At 35.7% G+C, this 25,601-nt stretch overlaps 1 protein-coding gene across 1 annotated transcript in view; it reads left to right on the plus strand.

Annotated features, from left to right (window-relative positions):
• Nucleotides 1-25,601, plus strand: part of CCDC171 (coiled-coil domain containing 171) — a 151,560-nt gene that overhangs the window by 34,206 nt on the left and 91,753 nt on the right. Inside the window, exons 9-14 of the mRNA XM_084224916.1 lie at nucleotides 7,439-7,541; nucleotides 13,497-13,600; nucleotides 16,389-16,478; nucleotides 18,291-18,491; nucleotides 20,397-20,564; nucleotides 22,429-22,617. Of these exons, the coding sequence (XP_084081042.1) occupies nucleotides 7,439-7,541; nucleotides 13,497-13,600; nucleotides 16,389-16,478; nucleotides 18,291-18,491; nucleotides 20,397-20,564; nucleotides 22,429-22,617 (855 nt within the window). The remainder of the gene's footprint in view (nucleotides 1-7,438; nucleotides 7,542-13,496; nucleotides 13,601-16,388; nucleotides 16,479-18,290; nucleotides 18,492-20,396; nucleotides 20,565-22,428; nucleotides 22,618-25,601) is intronic.

Below are 25,601 nucleotides of genomic sequence, written 5' to 3' on the forward strand. Positions count from 1 at the left end.
TTTTCTTTCCGCTCAGCCGGGGTCCGACTAGCAAGGCAGCCAAAGGCACTCTGACTGCCCACAGGGCGGTCGCATCTTTTTATAACAAAGACTACGTGAACTATATTTATCTTTTGTCCCCAATACTTATCATTTTTATTACTAAGTGTACCTTTACTATGAACCTATCAAAAATACCTACGTCACACAGAAAATGGAAGACAAGAAGAAGGAGGAAGAACCATGTGGCAGGCCCCAACTCCCTCCATCTTGTTTTTCCAACCCCCCTGTACCAAAATCTTAAAATCCGTACTTTGACATGTAGGTGTTCTATTTCTATATACTTTAAACACCACGGATTCTTATATCCCCACATATAGGTGGTACATCTCTTGCAGGGTCAAAGTTGAGCCACCAGGTACTTTTAGCAACATCCCAAGGCTCCCAAGCTCCCCAAGGGTTCTCTCGGTAGCTCTGGCCCTCAGGAGAGGTGCGCCAAGTTCCCACACTAAAAAACCGGTTTTCCTTTGGGAGGACACAGCTTCTTCAATGCAAGCATTAAAGTATTAAAATATATTTGCTGCCTTAGTTAACCTGAAAAAATAATTTTATCAGGCACAAAAAAAAAACCAAAGAAAAATTCTGTAGTAAAATGTATGTTATACCTGACAAGAATTCAGAAAAAAATTCTATTCATGCTTCAGGTTTTTTGGTAATTACAACAGTATTAAATGGTGTACTCAAAATGAACATTGTGTAAGTAAAAGCAAATAGATTGCCCCCCTTGAAAGAACTGTCTTATTCATATAGCAAGTTGTTTTAATTGCTTTACTGGAAAGATTTCAAGCCACAAGACTGTCTTGAACAGGTAATAAAAATACTCATTTTCTGAAGAGTTGTATTAGTGGTCCCCTGTGGGATTAGATTTTTATCACATTGGATGGCTTTGTATTTTTCCTGAAGACTTTCATATTTGATTGGGAAGCAGGAGTGCCTGTGTGTGGTCTTGTTTACTCAGTATAGGCAGGTTTTTTGTTATTTTTCTTCCCAAAATCAAAAAGCAGAAGTCTATAGTAGAAACTGAGTATAAATAACATTCAGTATACTGTTATTAGGCTTCCCTTTACTTACACTAAAATTGTGTGAAATTGTCAGTGCGTTCTCTTCCCTTTATTTCCACGTCCTGCTTTCTTGATCTGTTAATTACTTTCTTATATTTTGTACTATTATTGACATCCTGAATACATCTTTTCCATTTCAGTCTGGTAATCTTAAGTTGGTTTCTCATGGTCCTGTTAACCTACTAGTTAATATGTTAGTTTTTAAAAGATTTGTAAGATACACAAAAATATTTGTGAAGTACATTATGTTGAAACTTTATATGAAAAACTGGGGTTTTTTTCCTTAATAGATCAGTTGAATGTGCAATAAAGTAGTTATTCTGCTTGTAATTTTAAATACCAGCATGTTGCAGAAGTTTGCCAGAAACTTGCATGGGTCAAATGTGATAGGATCTGTTACTATCAAACAAAATTGCTTATGAATGCTCAGCATGAGAAAACTCTCAATTTTTACATTATGTTTACTTATGGGAAATTGGTCTCAAGTTTATCATTATCTAGCTAGGGTTTCTAGAAATTTTTGGTTTCAAGAACAGGAATTTAGAATGGCCATTGTGATTTAACACTTCGTTTAAATTGAAACAGCCCCAGCTGTATTCCTGCCCCATGGAAAGAATAAGAGGTATCTTCAGGAGTTTTAAGTTACTCAGGATATTTACATTTCCAGTACCTAGTAGTGGATGATTTTAGCATGGGACAAGCATGAGATGTTAAACCTTTATTTTATGAGAAATGCAAATTGGAATTTGGGAAACTTGCCAGTTCATCTGAATGCATATTAGGAAAGTGAAATAATTAAAATATTGTATCTTAGTATAAATTCCTTTAATTTGGAAGGTGTATTTATTTCCAGCCCTTTTAACAGATTCTGTCAGAACTAGCATAATTTGTATATAAGTTGTGTAACAGATTGCACACAGCTTGTCTTTTTCCCCATGGCATGTAAATCTTTCTCTTACAGCCACGCCTGAAGTCATGTTTGCATCTCAGCTGTCCAAAATGCCTTGTGGGTTATCATACACTGAATGTCAGTACAGAAATATTTGAGAATCTAGTTCCAGGATGTACACATTAAGCATTGTTCTTTAGCAGAAGTTGCCTAGGTATTGACTTAACAGACCATGAAGGACCCTGAGGATTATGATTCTGTTCTACAACTTCTGTGGAGTAGAAACTGGTACACAGTGGCAAACATGTAAATGTCATCTAGGCAATTTAATGTGGACAGTTTCTTTCAGTTAAAAAAAATCCCAGACCTGATACACACTCTTCATTAATTTTGTGCATTAATTGTTTAGGGTTGTTTTACGCTAATTGTTTTTTTCTTGCCTTAACATGGGCAGAGAGTTTTTCATTCTAGCTGTTACTTCTATTATTGTCCTAATGTTAGAAGACTAGTTAGTCTGAAGCATATGCTTAAATGATCTTCTGCAAACTTTTAAATTTATTTGGGAAGTGGTCACTCAAGCTGTGATGTTCTGGTGTTAGAAGATAGGCATCTAAAATTTAAAGTTGCAGTTCTCAAAAAATTTTCTCTGACTTGGACAAAAAAAATAAACCCCAAAACCCAAGGGGATACTTCATAACATTGTCTCCCAACAAAATTTGTTACAAATCTCTTTTTATGGGAGGGACAAGAAGGATTTCAATAAAACTTGAGCATTTTGATTAATTTGTAAGACTGAGATACTAAAATTCTTGAGAGATTGTATTTAACTTACATGTGGCTGGACTCTTCTAGAGATTTTTGAATATTCCAGCTGATGTAAGAAAATAAAAGAAGTATTCAATAGTTTGAAGACTTGAGCAAAAATAACTAGAAGCCCAAGGAGAGAGTTTGTCAGAAATGGTTTTGTTTTGTTTTTTATAATACAATTTATGCCTGTTTGCTGAAAAATTTGTGCCACTTTTCTGCTTTATAGAGCATCACTTGCGTAAAGCCTGTGTTTTGTGAACTGTGGAGCAGTCTTTTGTATTTCTGTAAATGCTTTGATTTGCTGCCCCCAAGGTCATGCCTGGTAAACATTCTGGTACTTTTGTAAAGAATTTACATAAGTACTTTTCAAGGCATATCTGAACATGCTGCTCCTTGGTGGCTATGTGGATAGTTCTGGATTTGGCTCTTACTCTACCATCACCAGTTGGAATTTGTACTACAGACTGAGTGGGTTAATTAGTCCATGTGCAAGAGAGCCTCCCCAGGAACCCCTTGTGACTGTAGACAAAGTAGAGAAAATTCCTCAGGAATCGAGGCAGTTCATTGTACAGCTGGACCCTGACTCCCTGCTTACTACTGCAGTAGTTTTGTTAAGGCAAGGGCTCAAAGTCCTGCCCACACGTTTACTTTTTAAAAGTTATTGAACTTGAGATACAGATGCACATTTGCAGCATCAGATTCTGTGGGCTATCCTGAACTGTGTATAGAGTTCACATTTATTTTAGTCAACCATGGCTTTTGCAAAATGTTGCAAAAACAGTGGAACATCATCTCTGTATGGGAACAGGAACAAAAATCAAATACTGGTAGTTAAGGAAAATATGTCTACAACCAAGGTACTAGGAACTTGTCCAGATAAATAAAAATACCTTTCTGGAAGATTAACACAAATCTGACAGTGAATGGAAGAATTTTATAAGCAGTCAGTTTTCAGAATAGTTCAAGTTTTCCTTACAGATAAGGATAGAAAGTATTTAGAAAAAAGATTTTCTCCTCAGTGGAGTTTACAGTATTTTTAATGAAAAGTGCTTAGCTTCTCTTTAATTTCTTTAAAAGTTCAATTGTGTTTTGAAACTGGTGATTAAATTAATACATTGCCAAGCACATTTTCTGCTAAAAGGTTTTTGTCCTCAAGAGTTGTTTTGATAATAGGAGCCTTTTTTAAGGATATGAAGTTTGTTTCAAGGAAGCATTTTATATGCTAAAATTCAGCATATGTTCTGGGTTTCAGGAAGTATGATTTTTCTTCCATGTTTTTGGCCTTCAGTTTGGAATATATTGTGAAGAAGGGAGTTGTCTTTAGGGACTATGGGAAATATTTCTAATATATGTTGAGAATTTTAAGTTCTCAAGTGTTCATGGAAATTTCAGTCATCTCAGGGACGTGGAATTCCCAAGGACAGGTTCTTCAAGTGAAGGTTGAGGTGAAAAAAAGCAATGAGATGGCCTTTTCTCTCTCCTAGTCACCAGATCACTGCCTCATTAGCAATGGCTCCACATTTTGCCTAGTCCTTCTCTTGCAGGTGATGTACTTCAAAAATCTTTTACTGTTGCTTTTCACATCCATGTCAGATTCAACTTTAGGTGGACTTTGGCATTCCTAAACATGTCCCTCTAGGCTTTAACAATGTATTTGTATTTTTCGAAGTTTAGTATGTCTGAACAATCTTCTTAATGCTTCCTATTAATACTGGAATTAGGAATTCCCTAAATACATACAGACCTCACCTTGGATTATCAAAGTTGTTTTCAGGGATGACTGTCTAAGTCAAGAATGGTCCATTCTGGTGTACAGGAAGTCAACAAAGTCAGCAGAAGACTTATAAATTTTAATTGAGTTTACAAATATTCTTCCACCTGTTTACTAATGTGGTCTGTGAAGCAAACTCTCCTTGTGTAAAGGCTTTAGCAGTTTTCTTGTCAAATGATTTCCCTTTTGAAATAACCTAGGAAACAATTACACCTGTACTTCTCCAGGAGTTCTACAGGAATGGCAAAACATGTTGATGGATGGAATTGTTGAGAAGGATTGTAATCACATCTCCTGGAACAGCTGAGTCTGTCAGCTGCAATTGATTGTGTTTGACTCTATACTTGTACGTTCCATTTTCCTTTTCAAAGTAAAGCATTATGCATATTCCCTATGTTTGTTCAGACTGAAGAGAAAACTAAGGAGATAATAGCTACTGCTGTAAACTATCAAGTGTGTGCTTGTGGAGAAGATGGAGGTATGCTCTCCTTAGATCTGTGCATTAGAAGTAGAAGAGAAAACAGGAAAGTTATAATTACCTGTAAGGGGAAAACAAAAAACTTCATAATGCAGATTGTGAGATATTGGAACAAGTTGCCTGGAGGGTTTGTTGAAATGTCATCTTTGAGGATACTCAAAACTTGACTGAACAAGGTTCAGAGCTGCCTATGGCTTTGACCATACTGTGCTGTAAGTGGGGAGTGGGACCAGATGACCTCCACAGGTCCTGTCAGCTTAAATTCAAGATTTTATGACTGTGTACATTCTTATTAGATACCTGTCAGTGAGACATAAGAAATCAGATCAATAATAAATCCTTTTGGACTGTGCCTGGATTTCTAGCAGTGTAATTTATAGCAGTTTTTTCCTTAAATTTCTGATAATGGGGACAGTGATTGAAAATAGAAGTTAGAAAGGAAAGATACTAATATTTTGCAGTTCAAGTGTAGAGAGACTGGCTGGTCTAAGTAATTTCCTTTTGATCTTTATTGCTGTTGTAAAAGGGACTAAAATTGACTTCAGAAGGATAGATGCAGTTTGCAAATAAAGCATAGAGAAGTGGTGAAGGCTCAATAGACTGGAACACACTGACTAAATTATAGTAAATTAACTAAACAAAATGGGACAATTCAATGAGGAGATTGAAAAAAATTCTCACATTTTACTTTTTCACAGAAAAATGTTTTTCCGGGAAGATTTTGTCTCACCTTCTTTGTGCTGGAATATTTTATGTAAAAAGAATATTTATTTTATTGCGATGTTTTCCTATTATTATATTTCCTTATTTTTAATTTGTGAGGTCTCTGAGATGATGTCAGTACACAAGAGTAAATTATTGTGGTTGCATCCCATAAAATATTTTTACTGGATCTCAACATGTACAAGTTCTATTTATAAAGATAATTTTATAGAGAAGGAATTAAACCTTGGTTGTTTTTCAATATATAGAAGTGATTTGGAAATTCTTTATGAACTGTGGTACAAACTCTCACACAAGGAAAAGCGTGTAAATGCTACAGGGGGCCTAACACTGAAATACACATATGAATAATATATTAGTTGATATACAGTACATATAATTAAAATTGAAAGAGTAAAGCAAATTTATAAAATATTTAAACTGAATAGTGGAGAACACTGCAGAGAATTAAATGCATTTCTTGTTTTTTTTAATCCTGACAGTTATATGCTACCAGTATGTAGCAGTTTTCCTGGGGAAGATGTTTCCCGCACATAAGAAATTGCCTGGGTTCTTTGACATGCAGTGAAGCATAACTAAAGCAACAGTCTCTAGATATGATAGAAAACAGTAGGATTTTGCTCAGTAAAAAGGGTTAACTTTCCATTACCAAGTAGAAATGGAATTACACAAATATGTGTTGCAATTTAGAAATAAATTGAGCATTTAGAAGTCATGAGACATCTTTGACTGTAACCTTTGTCATAAGAAAATTGTGAAGTTACTTAAATCTAGTTTCCTCTTGAGCTGGGTTGGTGGTAGAGGTGATTGGTTTTAATTTTATTTTTGCAGCTTTTAGGTTTTCTAAATTGTTGAGGTATATTACTTGTTTTGTCAGTCAGCAGCTAAAATTACACATTTCCTTGAGAAGTCAAAATTCCATATACTCAAAAGGACCTTGGTCTTGTCTGGAATTATGAATGCATGTCTTTGAAAACTGCGAGTTATCAGATATAAATTGAAGGAATGATTTGGTGTAGTCTTTCTAATGTAGTGATTTTAAAAATCTGCTGTAGAACTTTTTTGACCTCGAGAAATTTGGTGTCTTGATTTGAACAATAGACTGCACTTAGGGAACAGCTTTCTTTAAGAAAATTCAGTGATAGGGGCTAAGAACTCTGTAGTTTTATGTTCCATGCACAAGGATGAGATTTTGGTATTGAAGAAATCCCTGTCTAGCATGGAACATATTAACAATTGAAGTAGGCAGGTTTGCAATGAGAATAGGTGTGGGATTTGACTGAGTGCCAAATCATGGATTTCTAGCCTGTCTGCCAGTAGTTGGGTGTCTTTCTGGATGCCCTTGTAGGATGTAACAATAGATTTCACTGCTTGCATAGATGGGCAGAATTTAATGTCCATTAAGATACTTTTAAAGCAGAAGATTATGAAGAATCAGTTTTTGTACAACCATCTTTAGTTTTGTTTTTGAAATCCTTTAGTTTTCTGTTGTGTGTTACCACGTTCTTATTTGTTATGTCATGTTAGGTCTCTTGGCTTGAGAAAGGACATAAAAAGAAATACAGCAGAAATTTAAATTTAAAAAGGAAATTTTAAAATTCTGTTTACTTATTTTAATGTGTTTTTCCCCACCCCCCTCTTGTCTTGTCTGTTCCTCCTGTCAAATAAAGGCCAAGAAACACCAGGTCTTTCTAACAGAGACGTATGAAAACAACATGAGAGAGCTGGAGTTACTCTTGGACAGCTTTGCTATGTCAGGCCAGCGGACAGCAGGTTAGTTGAAGGTATAAAATGACAGATGCATCTGTCAATGTTCCAAAGTCACTACATTGTGGGAATTCTGCAGATGCCTCTTTCATTCCCTCTTCTCAACATGCTTTGATTTGATGACATGATAAGAGCAGTTCTCACAGCAGTCAAATGGCCTTGCTAGCTGAGAAAGGGTGACGGATTGTGGACCTGCTGTTGTCAGCCCAGAGCTTGATTTACAAATGCTGGGGTGTATATGATCGGTCAGAAAAGGGCTCACTTGCTGTGCTCTAAATCCAACTGAGAAAAAAGTCCTTACAGTATACCTGCAAAGGGAACAGATGTTTTGCCTGAACTGAGCCAAATTCTGAGGCAACCTTCAACAACTTAAAGGTCATATATTTAAAAAGGTTGTGTAGGACACATGATGCAACACAGTACTTTTTACAGTTGATTGTGGACATGTACTATATTGCATTAATCTGATACAGAACAAATATTTCCCTTTTTTCATTCAAATTAATTGTAATTCAGTGGTTGTCACTCTGCTACCTGGCTTTATATATAATTATTGTATCAGACTTAACAAATTGCTGCCTGGTTAGAAATTTGAAATAGTGACTAATATTACCAAGCTGAATTTTAATGTCAAGCTAGTGATTTTTTTAAAGCTGAAAACTGAACACTTTAAAAAAATATTCCTTTAAAACTTAATTCCTGTTAGAAACACTTCTTAGTGGACACAAAGTGCTTTCAATTTACAGTGAAAGTACATTGGAAGAAAACAAGTAAAATGGAGTCTGTGGATCAAATGTTTTTGTTTTATGTATATCGTGATATGGTATTGCACTTTTTAGCAGCAGTAGACATAAATGGGTTGCTAAAAACACTTTCAAATGAAGATACATTTTTTTGTATCTTCACAAAGGGTTTTTTTTTAGGGCCTGGTGATACTGAATTTCAATAAAGAAGCAACTTCTTGGGATTTCTCTTGTCCTTAAAAGGCGAGCTTGGATTCTGTCATACATTGATTTCCTTGCATAGGCTATATGCTTCATTGCTTTGGGACTGGTATCAGTTTTATTCTGTAATTACAAATGTGATTACCATGATAATACCTGTAGGTTTACAGTTGAAAAGCTCTTTAAGACTGTAGGTTTTCCACAGTTTTGCAAAGTTCCACATGCTCGAAAGGACTTAAGTAACTCTGGGGGGAGTTGGATCCTGCTGCCAAAGTGCAGTTTCCAAAGCAGCAATTGTCTTTTGGATGGTAAGCCTTGCTGAGAGCAGCTTTGACTTTTTTCTATAATATTAGAAATTCAATAACAGTACCTTCAGTATTAATTTGCTTTATTTGAGGTAAACTTTTAAACTAATTTAAATAGATCTTTTTTTTCAAGCTTTAGGATCTCTGAAGAGGCTCTTGAGGCAGATAGTAGATTTAGTTTTGCAGTGGATCAAATGAGTCTTACAGTCAATTACAGTTTTTTAATATTAGAATAGACATTGACTAAGACTTTTGTTCTATATATTTGCTATGCTTTTAAGTCTGGAACTTAATTTTTAATGCTTTAGCATTATATTCTCACTGTGGTGTATGTACAAATTTTTGTATTTAATAGTATTTATTCAAATTTTTTAAAAATTATTGTTATTATATTTGAAATGGGAATACCTATGTTCCAATAAAAGTAAAAATCTTAAATAAATCTTTGTAGTCTAATTACTAGATGAGGGGCTACACAAGCCACAGCTGATAGGGAAGTCTTTCTTGTTCTTGTGGTCAAAATTGAACTCAAGCAGTTGAGAGATCTACTTAAAAATCTGTCAGTATTAAAGATCCAACACTAAAGATTCAGCCCCTTAATTCAAGTGCTAATCAGTCTATGATTATTAGGCTATATAGTAAAGAGAAGATAATACTATATTTTTATTGATACTTAGTATTGATCATCAGCCGAATTGATGTAGGCCGATGCCAGGCACCCATGAAAGCTGCTAACACATGCAGCTGGACAGAGGAGAGGAAATTAATGTAGTGTTCATGGTTAGGGCCAGGAGAGTTCACTCATCAAATACCATCACGGGCAAAACAGGATTAACTTACAGATATGAACTTACTACAAAAAAAAATCAGAGCAGGATAAAAAAGCTTACTGCAAAAAAAAAAAAAAAAAAAAATCAGAGCAGGATAAAGAGAAGTAAAACAAGCCCTTTAAAAAACACCTTCCCCCATCCCTCCCTCCGTGCGAGCTCTCCCTCCTACGCAGCTGGCACAAGGAGACAGGGAATGGGTGTTAGGTCAGTTCATCACCCGTGGCTTCTCCTGCTGCTCGGGGAGAGGAGTCCTTCCCTGCTGCACCACAGGGTCCCTCCCGTGGGAAACACTTCCCTGAGAGCTTCTCCAGCGTGACTCCATCTCATCAGCAGCAGCTCCCTCCAAACAGCTGCCACTTGATCCATCCCACGGCAGCAGTCCTCCCAGAAGTGCCGCAGTGTGGGTCGCTCTTCCGTGGGGTGCAGCGCTCCAAGGACAGGCTGCTCCAGCCCGGCAGCAGGGCCCTCTCTCCACAGGCTCCCACAGGATCACAGCCTCCTCCCAGGTGTCTGCCTGCTCCGCTGTGGGGCTCCTCTGGGGGGGATCCCTGCATCCCTGTGGCCCTGCATGGGCACAGCTGCTGCACCGTGGGCTGCACCACGGCTGCAGAGGAATGTGGGCTCCGGTGCCTGGGGCAACTCACGTCCCTTCTTCTCCACTTGGTGTCTGCAGAGCTGTTCTTCTCACTTTTTCTCATTCTTGCTTCTCTGTAGTGACAATTAAAACTGCACCACAACATTTGTTTGGATTTATTCTTAAACCTGTTATCACAGAATCACCATTTCTAATTGGCCCAGCCTTGGCCAGTGGCACATCCATCTCTTGGAGCCACCAGGGATTGGCTCTGCTGGACATGGTGGAAGCTTCTAGCAGCTTCTCACAGATGCCATCCCTGAAGCCCCCACCCCCCCATTATCAAAAACCAGCCCATGCAAACGCAATACAGATTAAAACCTAAATAGTTTTAGAAACCTTTTTTTTTTCTATATGCTTGTCAAAACAACAAGCATAAATCCATGTTTTCTCCTTTTCCAATGACGTTTATACATTTTCCAGAGCATTGTTATTCTCGTTGGTTCATTTGCATGAATTCACTTTGTATCATTTTAGTTTATCACATTGTGCAGTTATTCAGCAATAGGATATGTTCTTAGGAATGTTTGTCTTCAGGAAAAATGTAATTGTGGTTGTAGTAATCTGAAAAAAGGGTGAAATGAGTGCAAAGTCCTAAGAGTGTTAGCTGCTTTGAGTTAGCATCACCTTTTTTTGGTCATAAATCTAAAACACAGCACCATATGAGCTGTTATGAAGAAAATTATGTCTTTTCCTACCCTTGGCCCAGTACAGCTAGCAGAAAGTCTGAAACAGCAGATTTAAGAGTTTATTCACTTGTATACTTCTTGTGTATAAGCTCCTTATATACAAGACTTGTATGGAGCTTGGCATTTTCCCCAAATTCTTCCCTCAAACTCTTGGGCAATACTGGGTGCACACTTCAAGTACTGGGTTGGGTCTTTTATCTCATTGCTGACATGGTGCTTCTGCCACAACAGAGTGCATTTGGATTATGCTGTGTGTCTCCTGCACAGTTTTATGAAGTCAGACAACATTTTGGCTGAGAGCATTAAAGCCGTAGTTTTGTTTTCAGCTAATGCAGGTAGGCTGAATCTGTATTTTTATTGGCAGATTGAGCTGCCTAGAAATAGGGTTACAGCAAAGGCAAGGAATGACACATTTGAAATATTTACTGACAAAATTCTAATTTTGGCAAACATGATATTAATAACATCATTGCAGGTTGGGACTTAAAATATGAAAATACATTATTTCAACAGTTTGACAAAAACTATGGTATGGAAGATAACTCTTGGATTAACTTAATAGATATTGTTTTAAACTGAATGAATTGTGTGTTACCACTTTGCTAGAGCTACAAGTATGAAAAAATAGTGTTTATTTTTTTTGTGCAAGAAGATTAATCCACAGTGTTTCTACAATGAGTAGTAGTGAGAAGTTGGTCTTGTAAATGAGAAGACTGGACTGGAGCTCCCTACATAGCTATAGCTGTGGTTATGTGATAAAAATTATCGTAAGGTCACACTTATCACTTTCTTCAATATGAAATCTTAACTTCTCAAAAGAGGTCAGATTTTATGAATTTTTCTTAGATTGGTTTTAAGTGTAACACTGTTGCTGGGGATATCTCTAGGATTCACAGGGCTCTGAAGCATCATTAAGAAACTCTTGCTTTTTCCCTGACTCTACAGACTTTAGAAACTGTGGTAAGTAGGTGGAGTGGCTGATAGGACAGAGGTCAGTCACTGGGATGTGTGTGCTGTAGAACCAATCTTGCTTCTGTTACTGAAAGCAATCTTGCAAATATGTGTTGCTTTGAATAGGTGGGACTTTGACTGTAACACCTAGTCCAGCCTGAACAGCACTTTTTACTTTCTGGTATTATCAAAAGTCAGGTGAGAAGGGGCTAACTAATTTTAAAAGTTTTGTAAACAGCAGTTGGCAATACGTTCTGACTTGTGCACTTAAGTAAGTTTTCCAGTGTTCTCTTGGTGTATTATGTGTAGCCTACAGGAGGAATTTCATCATTTTTATACAGTGCCTTAGTAGAATGTTGTGCTTATTAGATGACACTAAGTATAGAATTTGTTAAAAATGCCCTGCAAATTTGTAAGCGGATCTCCTCTGATAAAGTTGTATGGAGAGCCAAAGATAAGTCTCAGACTTTAGTACCTAATTTGACTTTATGAGCCACTCTGTGTAACTTGCTTAGTGACACTGATGATAAGCACCTCTATCATTATTTAGTTGTGCTGGGAGTTATGATGATTTAGCCTTCCTGGATTTAAAATCCCACAGACATTTTCACTTTTGTAAAATAAGGCGCTATTAGAGTTGGTAAAGATAGTTTTGCTTATAGAACATGTTAAGAATTGTTGAAAAGATGATACTATAATTTGCCAGACAGTAAGTGATAAATGCTTTTTAAGAATATAAATAATGCTGAGAGGAATGGTCTATCAATAACCTAGTATTGTGGTGTAACACCAGGAAAAAAGAAAAGTTTGTTCTTGGAAACTGAATATCAGCTGACATCTTGTGACCTCTTGATCAATACAGTGTTGTTCTGCTTTCTTGGCACGTTGTTCTATGCACTTTAGAATGGTCAGACTTGTTCATATGTCCCCAATTAAGGCAACAAGATCAGAAGTCTCAATCTAAAGGTTTAATAAATAAGTTTAGTGTGTATATAATGGATATATATCAGATTTATAATTGAACCGTTATATAGGACTCTGCAGACAGATAATATTTTTTGTCATTTCCTTTAGAATAAAATTCAAGATAATTTTAAATGTTATTAAGTCCTCTCCAAGCATAACATAATCATATGATCTTTGGCTCAGTAAGGCTTTAAGTAAATGAAGTACTGCATTACTATATGCATGCTTAGTCACAACAGCAAAATAATGTCAGGAAAAGTGTAACATTCTTAACTTTCAGACAACATGTTTTTCAAAGGATAAAATTGTGTGGTTTCAAAGTTGGCTTGTCTGGCTGAATGACACAGGTTTGACCACAATAGAAATGATATGTGAGACTGCATACCAAATGCATTAGATATGAATGTAATCCAGAATTTACAGTTCTGTACCTTCTATTAAAGCTTTTATACAGATGTCTTTTAGCTATATTTGTTGTGAAAGCATGGCTATACAGCTGTATCTCTCCTGGCAAACAAGGCTGCTCTTCAGTGTTCTGTATTGTCACTGTAGCCTTAACTAATTCTAATACCTCACATCCAGTGTGAGTAATTTTCTCTCTGTGGCTTTAAGGCTTAATTTTTGTTCTGTATTTTCCTTCAGGCACTTATGAGGACAAAGATAAACCTCTGAGCTGCTCTGTCGTTGAGACTTTGAGGTGTACCTTGACAGCTTACCAGAACAAGCTGGAAGATACATCTAATGAGGTAGCACTTGCAATATTTGGCTCTATATGTATTGCATTTGGCCTGCAGCAGAACATACACTTTGCTTGTAAAAAAACAGCAGAAGAGTGAGAATGTTGAGTAGACAGCTTCAAGCATGCCTGAAGAAAAAATCTCTGTCACTACTACTTCTCTAAGCTTGCCCTACAGTAAAGTTTCACATTTGTGGGGACAGGGAGAACAGTTTTTTGTCTTTCTAGTTTAATTTGATTTTCTAGTTCAGTCTTTTGGAGTTATTTTCAAAAAACATTTGGGATAACAAGCCGTTCATATATAGAATCTTAGTTAAAGTATAATGATCTAAGAGGGCAGCCACATATACTGCAGTGTTCCTAAATACACAATGGTTGAGCCTCAGTAGTCACTGCTATCAGGCATGTAAATGATCATGCTCCCCTGTACTTCTAAAACTGGTATTATTATCTGAGGAGAGTGTTTTCAATGGATTCTCTTTGGGAGCTATTTTGCTATAATTTCAATTAAAATAGGACTGTTAGAGTACTGTCTTTAGGTTATCTAAGAAAATAATCGAAGTATTTCAGTTTTGGGAAACTTACCCTTAAAAAAAAAAAATCAGATGTTTTCCATGCAGTCCTACTATCCATTTATATCACTGACTGAGAAGTTTCAGTTTTGCATTTATTTTCTTGTGTGTTTTGCTAGTCTGACTAAATTACTCCTCTTGGGTGTAAATGTTTTATTTATTTGTGGCTTTAAAGGCTGTAGGAAGAAGTTAACTGCACCATTAAAAATTTTTGTACAAACTTGTGATTAGTCTTTGAATAAAACTGGCAAATACAGAAGGGCAAGGTGTGATGAGATTGTAAAGGTGTCAGCACTCTATTTCATTTTAGGTTTTGTCTTTTGTTTTGACAAATGCATAGTCTAGCTAGTCACTCAACAGGTAAAAAAAAATTTAAAGTAAAAATAAAAAAAGAAAAGTATATCAGCTTTGCCCCTTTTATTGGGAAAAAAATGGTCTCCCACAAGACCTTTGAGTTTGTTCAAGGGGCACAAAAATAAGTGACCATGGTAACAATTATACTTTTTAAACAGCAAGCACTGTTAAGTCTCTCCCAGCGAGATAAGAGAACTGATGTGTATAGTCATTATGAAACTCTTCTGAGACCCAAGTCTGGAAGCTGCAGAGTAACTAGGAACATATTACCCACAGCGAATTGTTATTTGGGAGGAGGAGCATCACGTGATAGGCAGCACAGTTGAAAAGTCGACTCAGCAGGCTTTGGCTTAGTGATGTGCTTTGTTGTGAAACTGTGCCAGAGACAGCAGTGGGGAGACCAAGGGGGTGGCTTCTAAGAAAGCAAAGAGAGTGTTCTGACAGAAAGAAGAATGAACTGTCAAGGAAAATAAATCGCAAGCAGAGCAGGACCAACAGATGACCTGCCACAAGACTTCCCAGTAGGACTGTGTGTGACTGACCCTGAAGTTGTCATATGGAGCCAGAGATCACTGAGCACCTTTGTGGTGCATAGAAAGGGCAGTGCTCTGTCCTTCTTGATTACCCCCGCCTCCACAGAGAATGCTGCTTTTGGCTTTTTATGTGTGAGATATGTTTAATAATAAAACTTTTTAATAATACAATAATGCACAAGGGGACTATGAAGGGCATTGTGCAATAAAACTAGGATGTTTTAATACATAATAAGGAAAGGTTTTAGTAAGCAACACAACAGTAAGCAAATTTTAGTAGTTTTCTTTATGAAAAATTTTCAACAAGATCCCACATATTGATGAATTTATTAATCTATGTGTACACCTGTATGTATACATGAAATATGCTGGTAAACTTGTCATGTGTCATCTTTAGCTTACTGTGTTAAACATCTGATTAAAAGATCTGATTAGTTTGTGTAGTCACACAAACTAACAAACTAGAAAGGTGTAGAAGTGTTTTGGATTTTGTAGATAACTAGCTTCTGACTTTCCATATAGTGTAGATGCCAGAATATGTTTGGATAGAGGGAAAATAGTAGTAAACGAATAAAAAGACTGGAAATGTTCCAGTAGCATTCCTTAATTTACTATAATTATTTCTAAGGGTTCTGCCAAGTTTCCATCAAAATATAAAAATAAACATTTAAAATGTAATTAATAAATTTTGTAAATTAAGTATTCTGTTTCTGAGTTGCTCCTTAAATGTCAGGCATTATCAGCATCACATATAAACAGAGATACAGATTATTTTTGTACATTGTTACCATTTTTGAAAGAGGAAAGGGAAGCTAGTACACATGATGGTACCTCACTACATATTAAGCAACCTCTGAGATTGCTTTTGCTTTTAACCCTAAAAGTCACTGTGCCTCTGTGGTACATAGCTGCTTTTTACAGTATGTGAGTACTATCCAGTGCTCAGTAAAGAATCAAGCTTGTGGCTGGACAATTTCTGCAAATGGCCACTGACTTGAAAACTTGTTTTCTCAAAGATCATTATCTGAATTTACTACACTTTCAAGTGCATTTCAGAATCTGTGTTTTTGTCAGATATTTTGAGAGTTAATAGGATAGGCAAGAATCGACTCAGTTTGGGATTCTGCCATTACTCTTTATTTTAAATCATTATTAAAGAGTTATTTAGTGTTTTGTAATGGCATGCTATGTAGGTTGTATAGAGTCTAAAAGCTCTTCAAGGAATTGAAATAAATTTTGTTTTTTCACTTTCATATACAAAATTCTTCCTTTCTGTTATATTGAATAGATCATTGCAGTCTTTCTGTAAAAGCCTGTTTGACTTTCATATTTTTTGCAGCTTGAGGAAATGAAGGCTTTGTGTAAAAAGATGACAAAAGAACTTGAGGTATCTGAGGAGAAAATGTGCGCTCTAAGACAAGACTTTAAGGTATGGTTTAATGAACTTAACATAAAATTTGAACATTCTGCAAAAGGTATTATTCTGGATTAAAGGTATCTTTTTTCTTATCAGAGTAAGTCTTTTTATCATTGTAGTTTGTTGAGCAAACTAGCTTACCTTGCAAGTTCGTGTGAAACCATGCTGCTTTATCCTGGTTACACTATAAGGTACATAATTTCAATGATTGCACTTCTGAAATAATTAAAATACATTGATAAATTTGCCGGGTATTGTTTTATATTGAAATTGTTATCAGTAGTCTTTTTTGTTTAACTGTTTTTCTCAAGAAAAGGGAAAGACAATTTAATTATCTCTATGCATATGAAGGTATATTTTATTAAGGATGTCAATTCTTAATTTAATTGTTTTGTGTTTATTAGAAAGGTCAATGCATGTGTTGCATCAAGTTGTCTTTAACATCTGTAAAGTGTGCAGCCTAAAATTTCTTTGAGTGAAAGTTACTTGAGATAAAAACACATGAGAGCTCTTTCCTTTAGTTTTGGAACAAATTTTTTTTTCTGTTTTTTGCTGACACCACATTTGTAATGTCCTGTCTGGTTAAATCAATAGCCAAGGGAGTGAGCAAGTCCTGAGGTTGTGTTTTAACTTAATCTTCCAACTAGCAGTGTATTGTATTACTGCCAAAATAGAATGTCTGTAAACACAGTGTTTTTCAGATTCTTTTTCTGAGGATGTGCTGCTTTATGTTTTATGCAGAGCTTTTCTGTAACATTCATTGAATCTTCACATTAATGGATACTTGCACATGATGTGTTGTCACCTGTTATGAACTTTTTTTACTAATTTATGTTCAGAAGATTTCGGACTTCTGTTACACACCTGTTAAAGTCACCTAAAAATTTTGCAAGCCTTTGCAAGAGATACTTGTATTCTTCCTGCACAAACTGAGACACACAGGGTACCAGTTTTTATGCAATATGCCAGTTTTCAATCTCTCTAAATTTTTGGTAATAATATTGTATAGATGATCAAAATCTAGTTGGAGTCTGAAAGCATTTGTATCAGAAATTTAAAATTATTTTAATATTTTAATGTTTTGATTTAGAAGAATAAAACTTGTCATTTTCTGATTAATTTGGTGATATCTTTTGTATGATTTTATGGTCTATGAAGCTATGATTTTATGAAAAATAAACAATGTTATCAGTTTGACCTTTTGCAAACTTTAGCAGTGCTGGAAATCCAGTGTAACTGCACCATATTTTGGCTCAGAGAGGATAGTGTCTTAAGTTCTATGTTTACTTGGTGAGATTTTGGTGTTGTTTACATAATGGTATTTATGACCACTTCTGATTACTTATTTCCTATGGTCAAGCCTCCAAAGAGAGTCCTTGCTTTTTTTAATCTATGTAGAGAATACAATGCAAAACAAGATCTGTGTTGCTTGCAGACTCAGCCCTAACAGATCAGGGATTCACTTAAGAAAATAATGTATTTTTTCAGTAGGTCTGAGAGCTTTGCACTCTGCAGAGGAAAGTTGCATGCCTGTTCTGCATCTCATTTGTGGGGGTAGAGGGTACTGTGAAGATTACTGCATCATGGAGCCTTTACCTGTCAGAGATGGATTTCCAATGCTGTCTAGTTGCAAGCTGTTCAAGAGGCCTAGTGTCAATTTTGAAATTCTATTCTTGAAAGATAAAGTCCACCCAGCCTGGAATCTTGTGAATACATATGGCTATATTACTGTTTCTTTCCTCAGGTGATGAACACTTCAATAAGGTAGCATTTTATAGAGTAAAATTTATACCAGCTTTTCTGTTAAATTCCTCTGTTTTACAGGAATCTCAGGATACCATGGCTGAGGCCAATAAAGAGTTAAACTATCTGCGCACTAAGTGTGCAGACAGAGAGACTTTAATAGAAACTTTAAAAATGGAACTACAGGATGTACAGCAATGCTGGGAGAAAGAGCAAATACGTGCCACAGAATCTGAAAATGAAATCCAGAAGCTTACCAGGGCTTACCAGAAGGATATGGAGGTATTACTAGAGACAAGATGACTGTCAAAGAGTCTTTATTTAATCTCAGCTTTATACATTTACATACATCAGATGGTTACTCTTAGTTTTAACAGATTTGTCCCTAAAATATGATTTTAAGATACGTATTTTGAAATATGTGTTTAATATCTACAGGATTTCAGGACATATTGGTTCTTCTTTTTTTTTGTATCAGAACTAATAGCTTAATCATTCCAGTATTTTGAATTTTTGAAAAACAGACTTTATTTAAAAAGCTATGCCTGATGAACAATTATTTCTTTCTTTCAAATTAAAAGGTAGCAGAAATGTTTTACAAATGAAACATGTAATATTGTCATTATCATGTGTTAATTACTTAACCACATGTAAATTGATAGTAAATCTGGAATTGAGGGAGTTTTGTGTGCATGCCACAAACCATAGAAATTCTTACCTTTTGTCTATTAGCTAATTGTAGTGTGCTATATGTGGGAATGGGTCTACAATGTCTTATTTCAGAACTATTATCTCTCTCCTTATGTGTATTAACAGATGTTAATTTTGTTGCTTTTTCCGCCCAATAAAGTGGTTCTGTACTAGCAACAGCAATGATATTCTTGTAGTTGTTGTGCATATTGAGCTCATTACTTCCACAAATTTGGACATGGATGCCAACTGAGTAAAAAGGAAACATTCTTTCCACCTCTTTTACAGTCTGGTATTTAAATAGGGTCCACATGAAGCAGCTGGAATTGTTACACACATCAGATAATGATTAAAGTGGAGGAAACTAGAAGTCTGGCTATATTGTAAAGTCAGCATGTCTACAACCCTGTGGTTGCATTCAACATGTGTGAATTGATTTGGGGTCTTGGAATCCTGTTTCTCATGCCAAATGGATAATTATCATCCTAGTTTTATCACAGCCCAAACATCAAATGTCATGATGGTGACACACTGGATTTTCCTTGGGGAATTTGTAGATCTGTTAGAAACAAAGTTAAACTGAACTGAACTACAATTTATTTTTAATTGACTAAAGTGCTGTGAAATAATTGTGAGAAAATATACCTAAGTGTAATGGAAAGACCTCAGAAAAATCCTACTTTCCAATCTCGGCCATCCCTATTTTCTTAATGTAAAATCTCAACCAAGGCCCCTGGAAAGCAATGGGAACCTTTGCAATAGTTTACAGATTTTGTCCTTATGACTTTTGAGGTACAACTTGCTATTGTTGTTTTAATCAAAGTTGCCAAGTTGCATATATGTACTGAAAGCATTAAGGATGGAACTTCTATAGCATGCTATTGTTGCTAAAGTTTATTTATAACTTGCATCAATTTATTGTATTACTGACTAAAATCAGTGTAAATGAATGAGGCATGGCTTGTGGAATTTAATTCATGAAGCTATAAGCCTATTTTGTCTGGCCATTTAGTCTCATATATAATCTATACAAAAACAATTTTAAAAAGACTTCAGAGTGATAGTTATATAAATATCGTGTTGTGCTGCCAAGCCAATCAGAGAATTTTCTGCATGCTCTGCAGTTGTTGTAAGTGGATACAGTTAGAGTATAACTGAAAGTTTTACCATAAATAAATAAATTGCACATGCTAATAGCATGGAATTTTTTATCTGTATCAGATAATCATTGTGATAATAGCAGGACTGTTCTGTATTTATATAGGCTATTTATATATTATTTCTGAATAGATAGATTTTGTAAAGCCTGTTTTCTTACATTTACTTCAATATGTATGACTGCAAATATTAGCAATTGTGGTATATTGAAAAAGGTTTGCGAATGAGCTGTGTGGGCTTTTTTTCACTTGCATGTAGTTAATATTTTTGCCCATGTGATGCACGTCTTTCCATTCTAACACTGTTCAGATACATCATGTAATTCTCCTTTTGTTTCAGGAGAAACTAACCTTCCTTCATAGCTTATACCAGCATTTGATAGCAGGCTGTGTGCTTATAAAACAACCAGAAGGCATCCTAGATAGATTCTCTTGGCCGGAGCTTTGTGTAGTCTTGCAGGAGAATGTTGATGCCCTGATCTCAGACCTCAACAGGGCTAATGAGAAGGTAAGTGTCCTTAGGCACCAGCTACCTCTATTAAATTCAGTGACATTTGTCCACATCGCAGTATCATTAAAAAGGACTGACATTCATCTTATTTCAAAAAGAATTTGGACGTTAATAATTCAATACCATTAATTATGGCTTGTCTACAACTCAGTTTGATGCCATTGCTGTGGGCATGTAAATGTGACTGAAGTCTGTATGAAGTCTCTAAGCTCCACTTTCAGTGCAGGACATGCTAATAGTACTAGCCAATATTAGCCACAGGGACCTAATTAAAAGAAAATAAATTAATCTTACTGATGAAGCAATTCAAAGAACTTAGTCATTTACACTAATAAAGCAAGTCTTTATTTTACCATAAAACTGAAACAAAATGCCCTTACTCAAGGAGTATCATCTTTAAATTATATGTTTATTATTCACAGTTTATTATTTCATTTGAAAGAATGACAGTATATTTTTTTTCATTTAATTGTAACTCATGGATTACAGAATTATATTCAGTAACACAAATAGAAAATACCTGTTTTTATAAAACATTTCAATATTTGCTATAGGGAGAAGATGTACTTTTCAGGATGCAAGTAAGCTTATGTGGCCATAAATCCCTGCATTTTTAGGAAAGAAAAGATCTCCTTTTAGATAAATTAAACTGACTCTACAGACTAACATATGACAGTCTTTAGAATTTCAGTTTGTTTTCTGGCTCCATTGATCAGGTCAGTCCTAAGACTAGTACAGCAACTCTAGAACTTGTCTGTGCTGACATTTTTTGGGACATAGTAAGGGAAAGTGTTCTTTTGACATTTTTCATCTTCAGGAGTGACCACTCTTCTGGTCTGAGTAAAATGCAGGGCTGGTTACAGTGAATTGTTTTAACTCTGCCTATCATTTAATAAATATCCCAGCAGTCGGTTGGACCTACCCCCTTACCAAAGGGGTAGGATAAAATCTGGATTATGAACACTTGTTATATTTTTGTATTTTACGTTCAAAGTAAATGAGGAAAGGGAGTGGAAGAGAAGGGAGTGAACATTATTGGCAGTTTTTGGGGATGTTGTGTCATATTGTTTCTTGCTTTTTAATTTAGTATGGTTATTGATATTGACTGTGAGGTGTCTAGGACTTTTTTGGTATACTAAACAGCTTTTCAGGGATTTTGAACAGTATGGCATGTGTACCCGCTTTCTCGGGGACAGAATTTTCCTCTTGCATTTCTGTGTGATGCATTTGAAAAGTAGCTTGCTGATACACTCTAGCAATTAATTGTAAGTGTGTGTATTTCAAGATTATTGTTACCTTGATTCATTCCTCCATTTAGTTCGCATGGAAGCTCCTAAGTTATCCACAGTGTGAATCCATTTGTGCTTGTTGAAAACAACTTCTGTGTGCTAAAATGTCCTGAAATTCTTTCAATGCTTAATAGTATTTGGAATGTTTTGGTTTCCCACTAAAACAAAAACTAAATAAAGAACTGGTTTTTTGCATATTATTTGCAATTCTTGCAAACTTCTAAGGGGCTGGTATGCTCAGATTGGTACTTCACCATCACAAGATTTAATGCTCTTGTGTACAAAAAGCCAAAACATAGGAGACATATCCAGTTTTCAACAAAGAAAGCAACAAACATCTGCAATATGGTACAAAAATGGCAAAACTGAATCCATTTTTTTGTTCATTTGTTTGCACAACTCAAGTACATAATCTGTCATGAAAAGCTTTTACTTAGTTTTAATGAATATATTGAAGAAATTACAGTTTAGATTTTATGCCAGGATCGTCTGTGGTTAAACTGATATGCACAATAAAGTAAAAACGTGCTTAGAGAAGTAAAATAATTTCTTTTTAAATGCTTGTTGCACAGATATCTCACCTGGAATATGTTTGTAAAAACAAGTCCAATACTATGAAGGAGCTTCAGCAGAGCCAGGAAGATGCTCTTAACAAAATGGCTGAACAAATGAAAGCACAGGCAAGCTGTTGGCAGAATGAAAAAAAATATCTGAAACAGCAGTACTCAGGCCTCCTTGGGGAAGTTCATGCAAGGGCACAGGTATGGTGCTATGAACTTCTGAGTTTTTTTTTTTTGTTGTAAATATTTAATGGATTATTTCCATAGTTTGAACCCCTAACCAGTTTAAGGTTGTTTAAAATGGAAAAAACCTGCAAACTCCATGCTAGTATTAACTTCATTTATAATAAGAAATAAATGTCTTTGTTAAAATATTCTAGGAGTGAATTGCCTAATTTGGCTTACAGTTGCTTCTGTGCTGCTGAGTTGTTTTTTCTTTTTGAGAATGCTGTAAGATTAAATTTGCTTGATTTAAGAATTATATAGGGCAGCAGTGATTTTTTTCAGTGTCATGCTTTGCAAAGACTTTGTAGAGATACAGCAGAATGGTTTCATCTGGGGATAAATTTAGATATATACATTCTGACCCTAAAAACCAATTAGCAGTGGTAGATTTCAACAGTATTAGAGGATGCTGTTACACAGGTGATACAGTGAGCAGTGGGTCAAAAGTGTAAAACTGTTGGTACTGATTGTTAGACAAGTCATTTGCAATTTAAAATGCTCACTATTATTCTACAACCACCATTCACCATCTTTTTAATCACATTCATTTACATGTGTTTCAATAAAAGTGTTGTGAAATTGAGGAAATAAGGTATGCCTTCTTACTTGTGACTGCCACCAGTGACTTACTGTATCTGAAGAATGCTATATTTGACTCAGATTTTAGTCTTGGAAGTCTTTGTGTGCTGAAAAATACATCTATGAAGCATTCTATTTACAGAGCAATTTATGGTGAGTTCTTAGGATTAAGTTATAATTTTTTAAATTTTTTTCCTTGATATTTACATTTCACATTGGATATTGAGTAGGCTACAAACGTCACTATGAGTGGAATAAGTGGCATCCAGATTTATATTTAATTTCCCCAACATCATGCAGTTTCAGTTTATGGCTTTCATTTGCCAACAGAAAGAATGGTGGAATAAGGAAGCTTAATTTTAATTTTAAAAATTACATTTCCTTCTTAAAGAAAAAGTGGAGTTACACAATTTAGATTTCTTCCTCCTGTGGATGATTGGTCATGTCTTTAAAAACTCTAGTGTTTTGTGAAAAATAGGTGCTCTGCTGCACTGCACCATTCTTTGGGATGGTGCTAAACCTCCCAGTCTCTGCAGCTGGATTATATAGATAGCATGTTAAGCATGAACTGAAAATGTGTCTCCTTTTTGTGGAGTGCATATTAAGCATGTGTTTTGGAAAAAAACTTAATCTGTCAGTGTGCTATACAGGACTACTGAATCGCTAAAAGGGGACTATTTTCCCTTAGAAAACATCTGGACATGTTTTCTAACACTGGTTGTGTAATGTTGGAGCACGAGCTGGTAGTTTTGTAATCTAGGTAGTGCAATGTCTGTATACACTTAGATGATTTAACAATCTCTTTTCCATCTTGTGTTCCGGTTTGTCTTCCTTGCCATTCAGTGTCAAACTCTCAAGAAGACATTCTAATTTCTTCTCAATTTCTAATTTGTGACTGACTTTCAATTTGCAAATAGCAACTTAGGCCTTTCCTTTCCTGGCACCCGTAGGGCCCTTAAATGTCTATTGTTAGGGCTGTCCTAGTCCTGATTGCCCATTTTTCCTGGCTTAACTGTATTTTACCTATTGCATTTTGAGCCAGTTAGCCATATTTGTCTGCAAGATCATTGCTTCGTTTGATCAGAGGTGTACAGACAGACTAATATCATAGCCTTATTTCCAAAGGAAACAAGGGAAAATATGGCACACGTTACAGAATGTCTTCAAAGGATCTTTAAGATTTACTGACTGCCTGCGATTTCACAGAGATGCAGAATGCCATATTTAAATTTAATTATTTTAGCAAGCTTTATTCATTAAATTTTATAGGAAACATATAATCAGTACAAGTGGAATATAATTTGCCAGTATTTCATTGTACAGCTGGGGGTCTCCTCACTCTAGGACACTTATTCTAGCACTACAAGGAAACTGTAGTAATTTGCTAAATTTTCCAGCCAGAGATCTGAGTGTTAATTGCAAGCACTTTAGTGAAATAACCCCTCGTAGGGTTTAATTCCATTCTGCAAAGGGAAGATGGGTGATTTTTGCTGTCCTGCACCAACCTAATGGTACATCACAGGAAGCTTCCTTTTATTTGTAGCTTTGTCTTCAACCAGTGTTCCACGACTACTTCTAGATATTTTCTCCTCAGAGGTCCTGTGTTGAGACTTCTGTAGTTTTTCAAATTGTTGACATGTCTGTGAAAGCAAACCATAGAGTGTCAATTCACACTCTCGGGAGTTAACAGAGAGCTCTAATTGCACAGCAGTATAAGCAATGTATCTTGTAACATATTTTTTTAGTTATTAGAACTGTAGTAGAGAGTTAGGGCTTTTCAGAATGGTCTCCTTATAATTAAAACACTGCAAAAAATGGAGGTTTTAGTAGCAGTGACACCTGCTACTGCTTCTGTCCACAGCTAGTACTTTTCAGGATCCCTGGTTCCACAATAGGATCTGTGAATGTTAATAGAATCTGCTTCACAGCTGGTACTGTAGGTCAATGGATGCTATAAGCAGAAAGCAGTTTTACTGTTTTTCTATAGGAAAGAAATTCTCAGAGTAGCCTTATCAGAGATCAGCAATAAACAAGGCTGTGTAGATTCCACTCTTTGTCAGTGGTCCCCATTTTTGGAGAGTCAATGGAGCTTAAAACACATATCCTTTTTCTTTGCCTTTTGTTGCAGGAGTCTAGTCCTCTTGATTTGATAGTGTGACATTTTGAAACTGTTACTATGCCTGTTCCTTAGCCTCACACAAATTATTTATTATTTATAGTCCCCCAGGAAATGTCCTCTGAATTTTAACTACCAGTTGTTGTTTGTTTATTATATAGACATTTATTAATCTGTCCCCATTTTTTGCGGCAACTGCTTGAAATAGAAGGGTTTTGTTCTGATATGCAAAAACATATTGTAAGAGAAAAATACCCTAACTACT

Source organism: Fringilla coelebs, assembly GCF_963513975.1.
Source record: "Fringilla coelebs genome assembly, chromosome: Z".
NCBI classification, from domain to species: domain Eukaryota; kingdom Metazoa; phylum Chordata; class Aves; order Passeriformes; family Fringillidae; genus Fringilla; species Fringilla coelebs.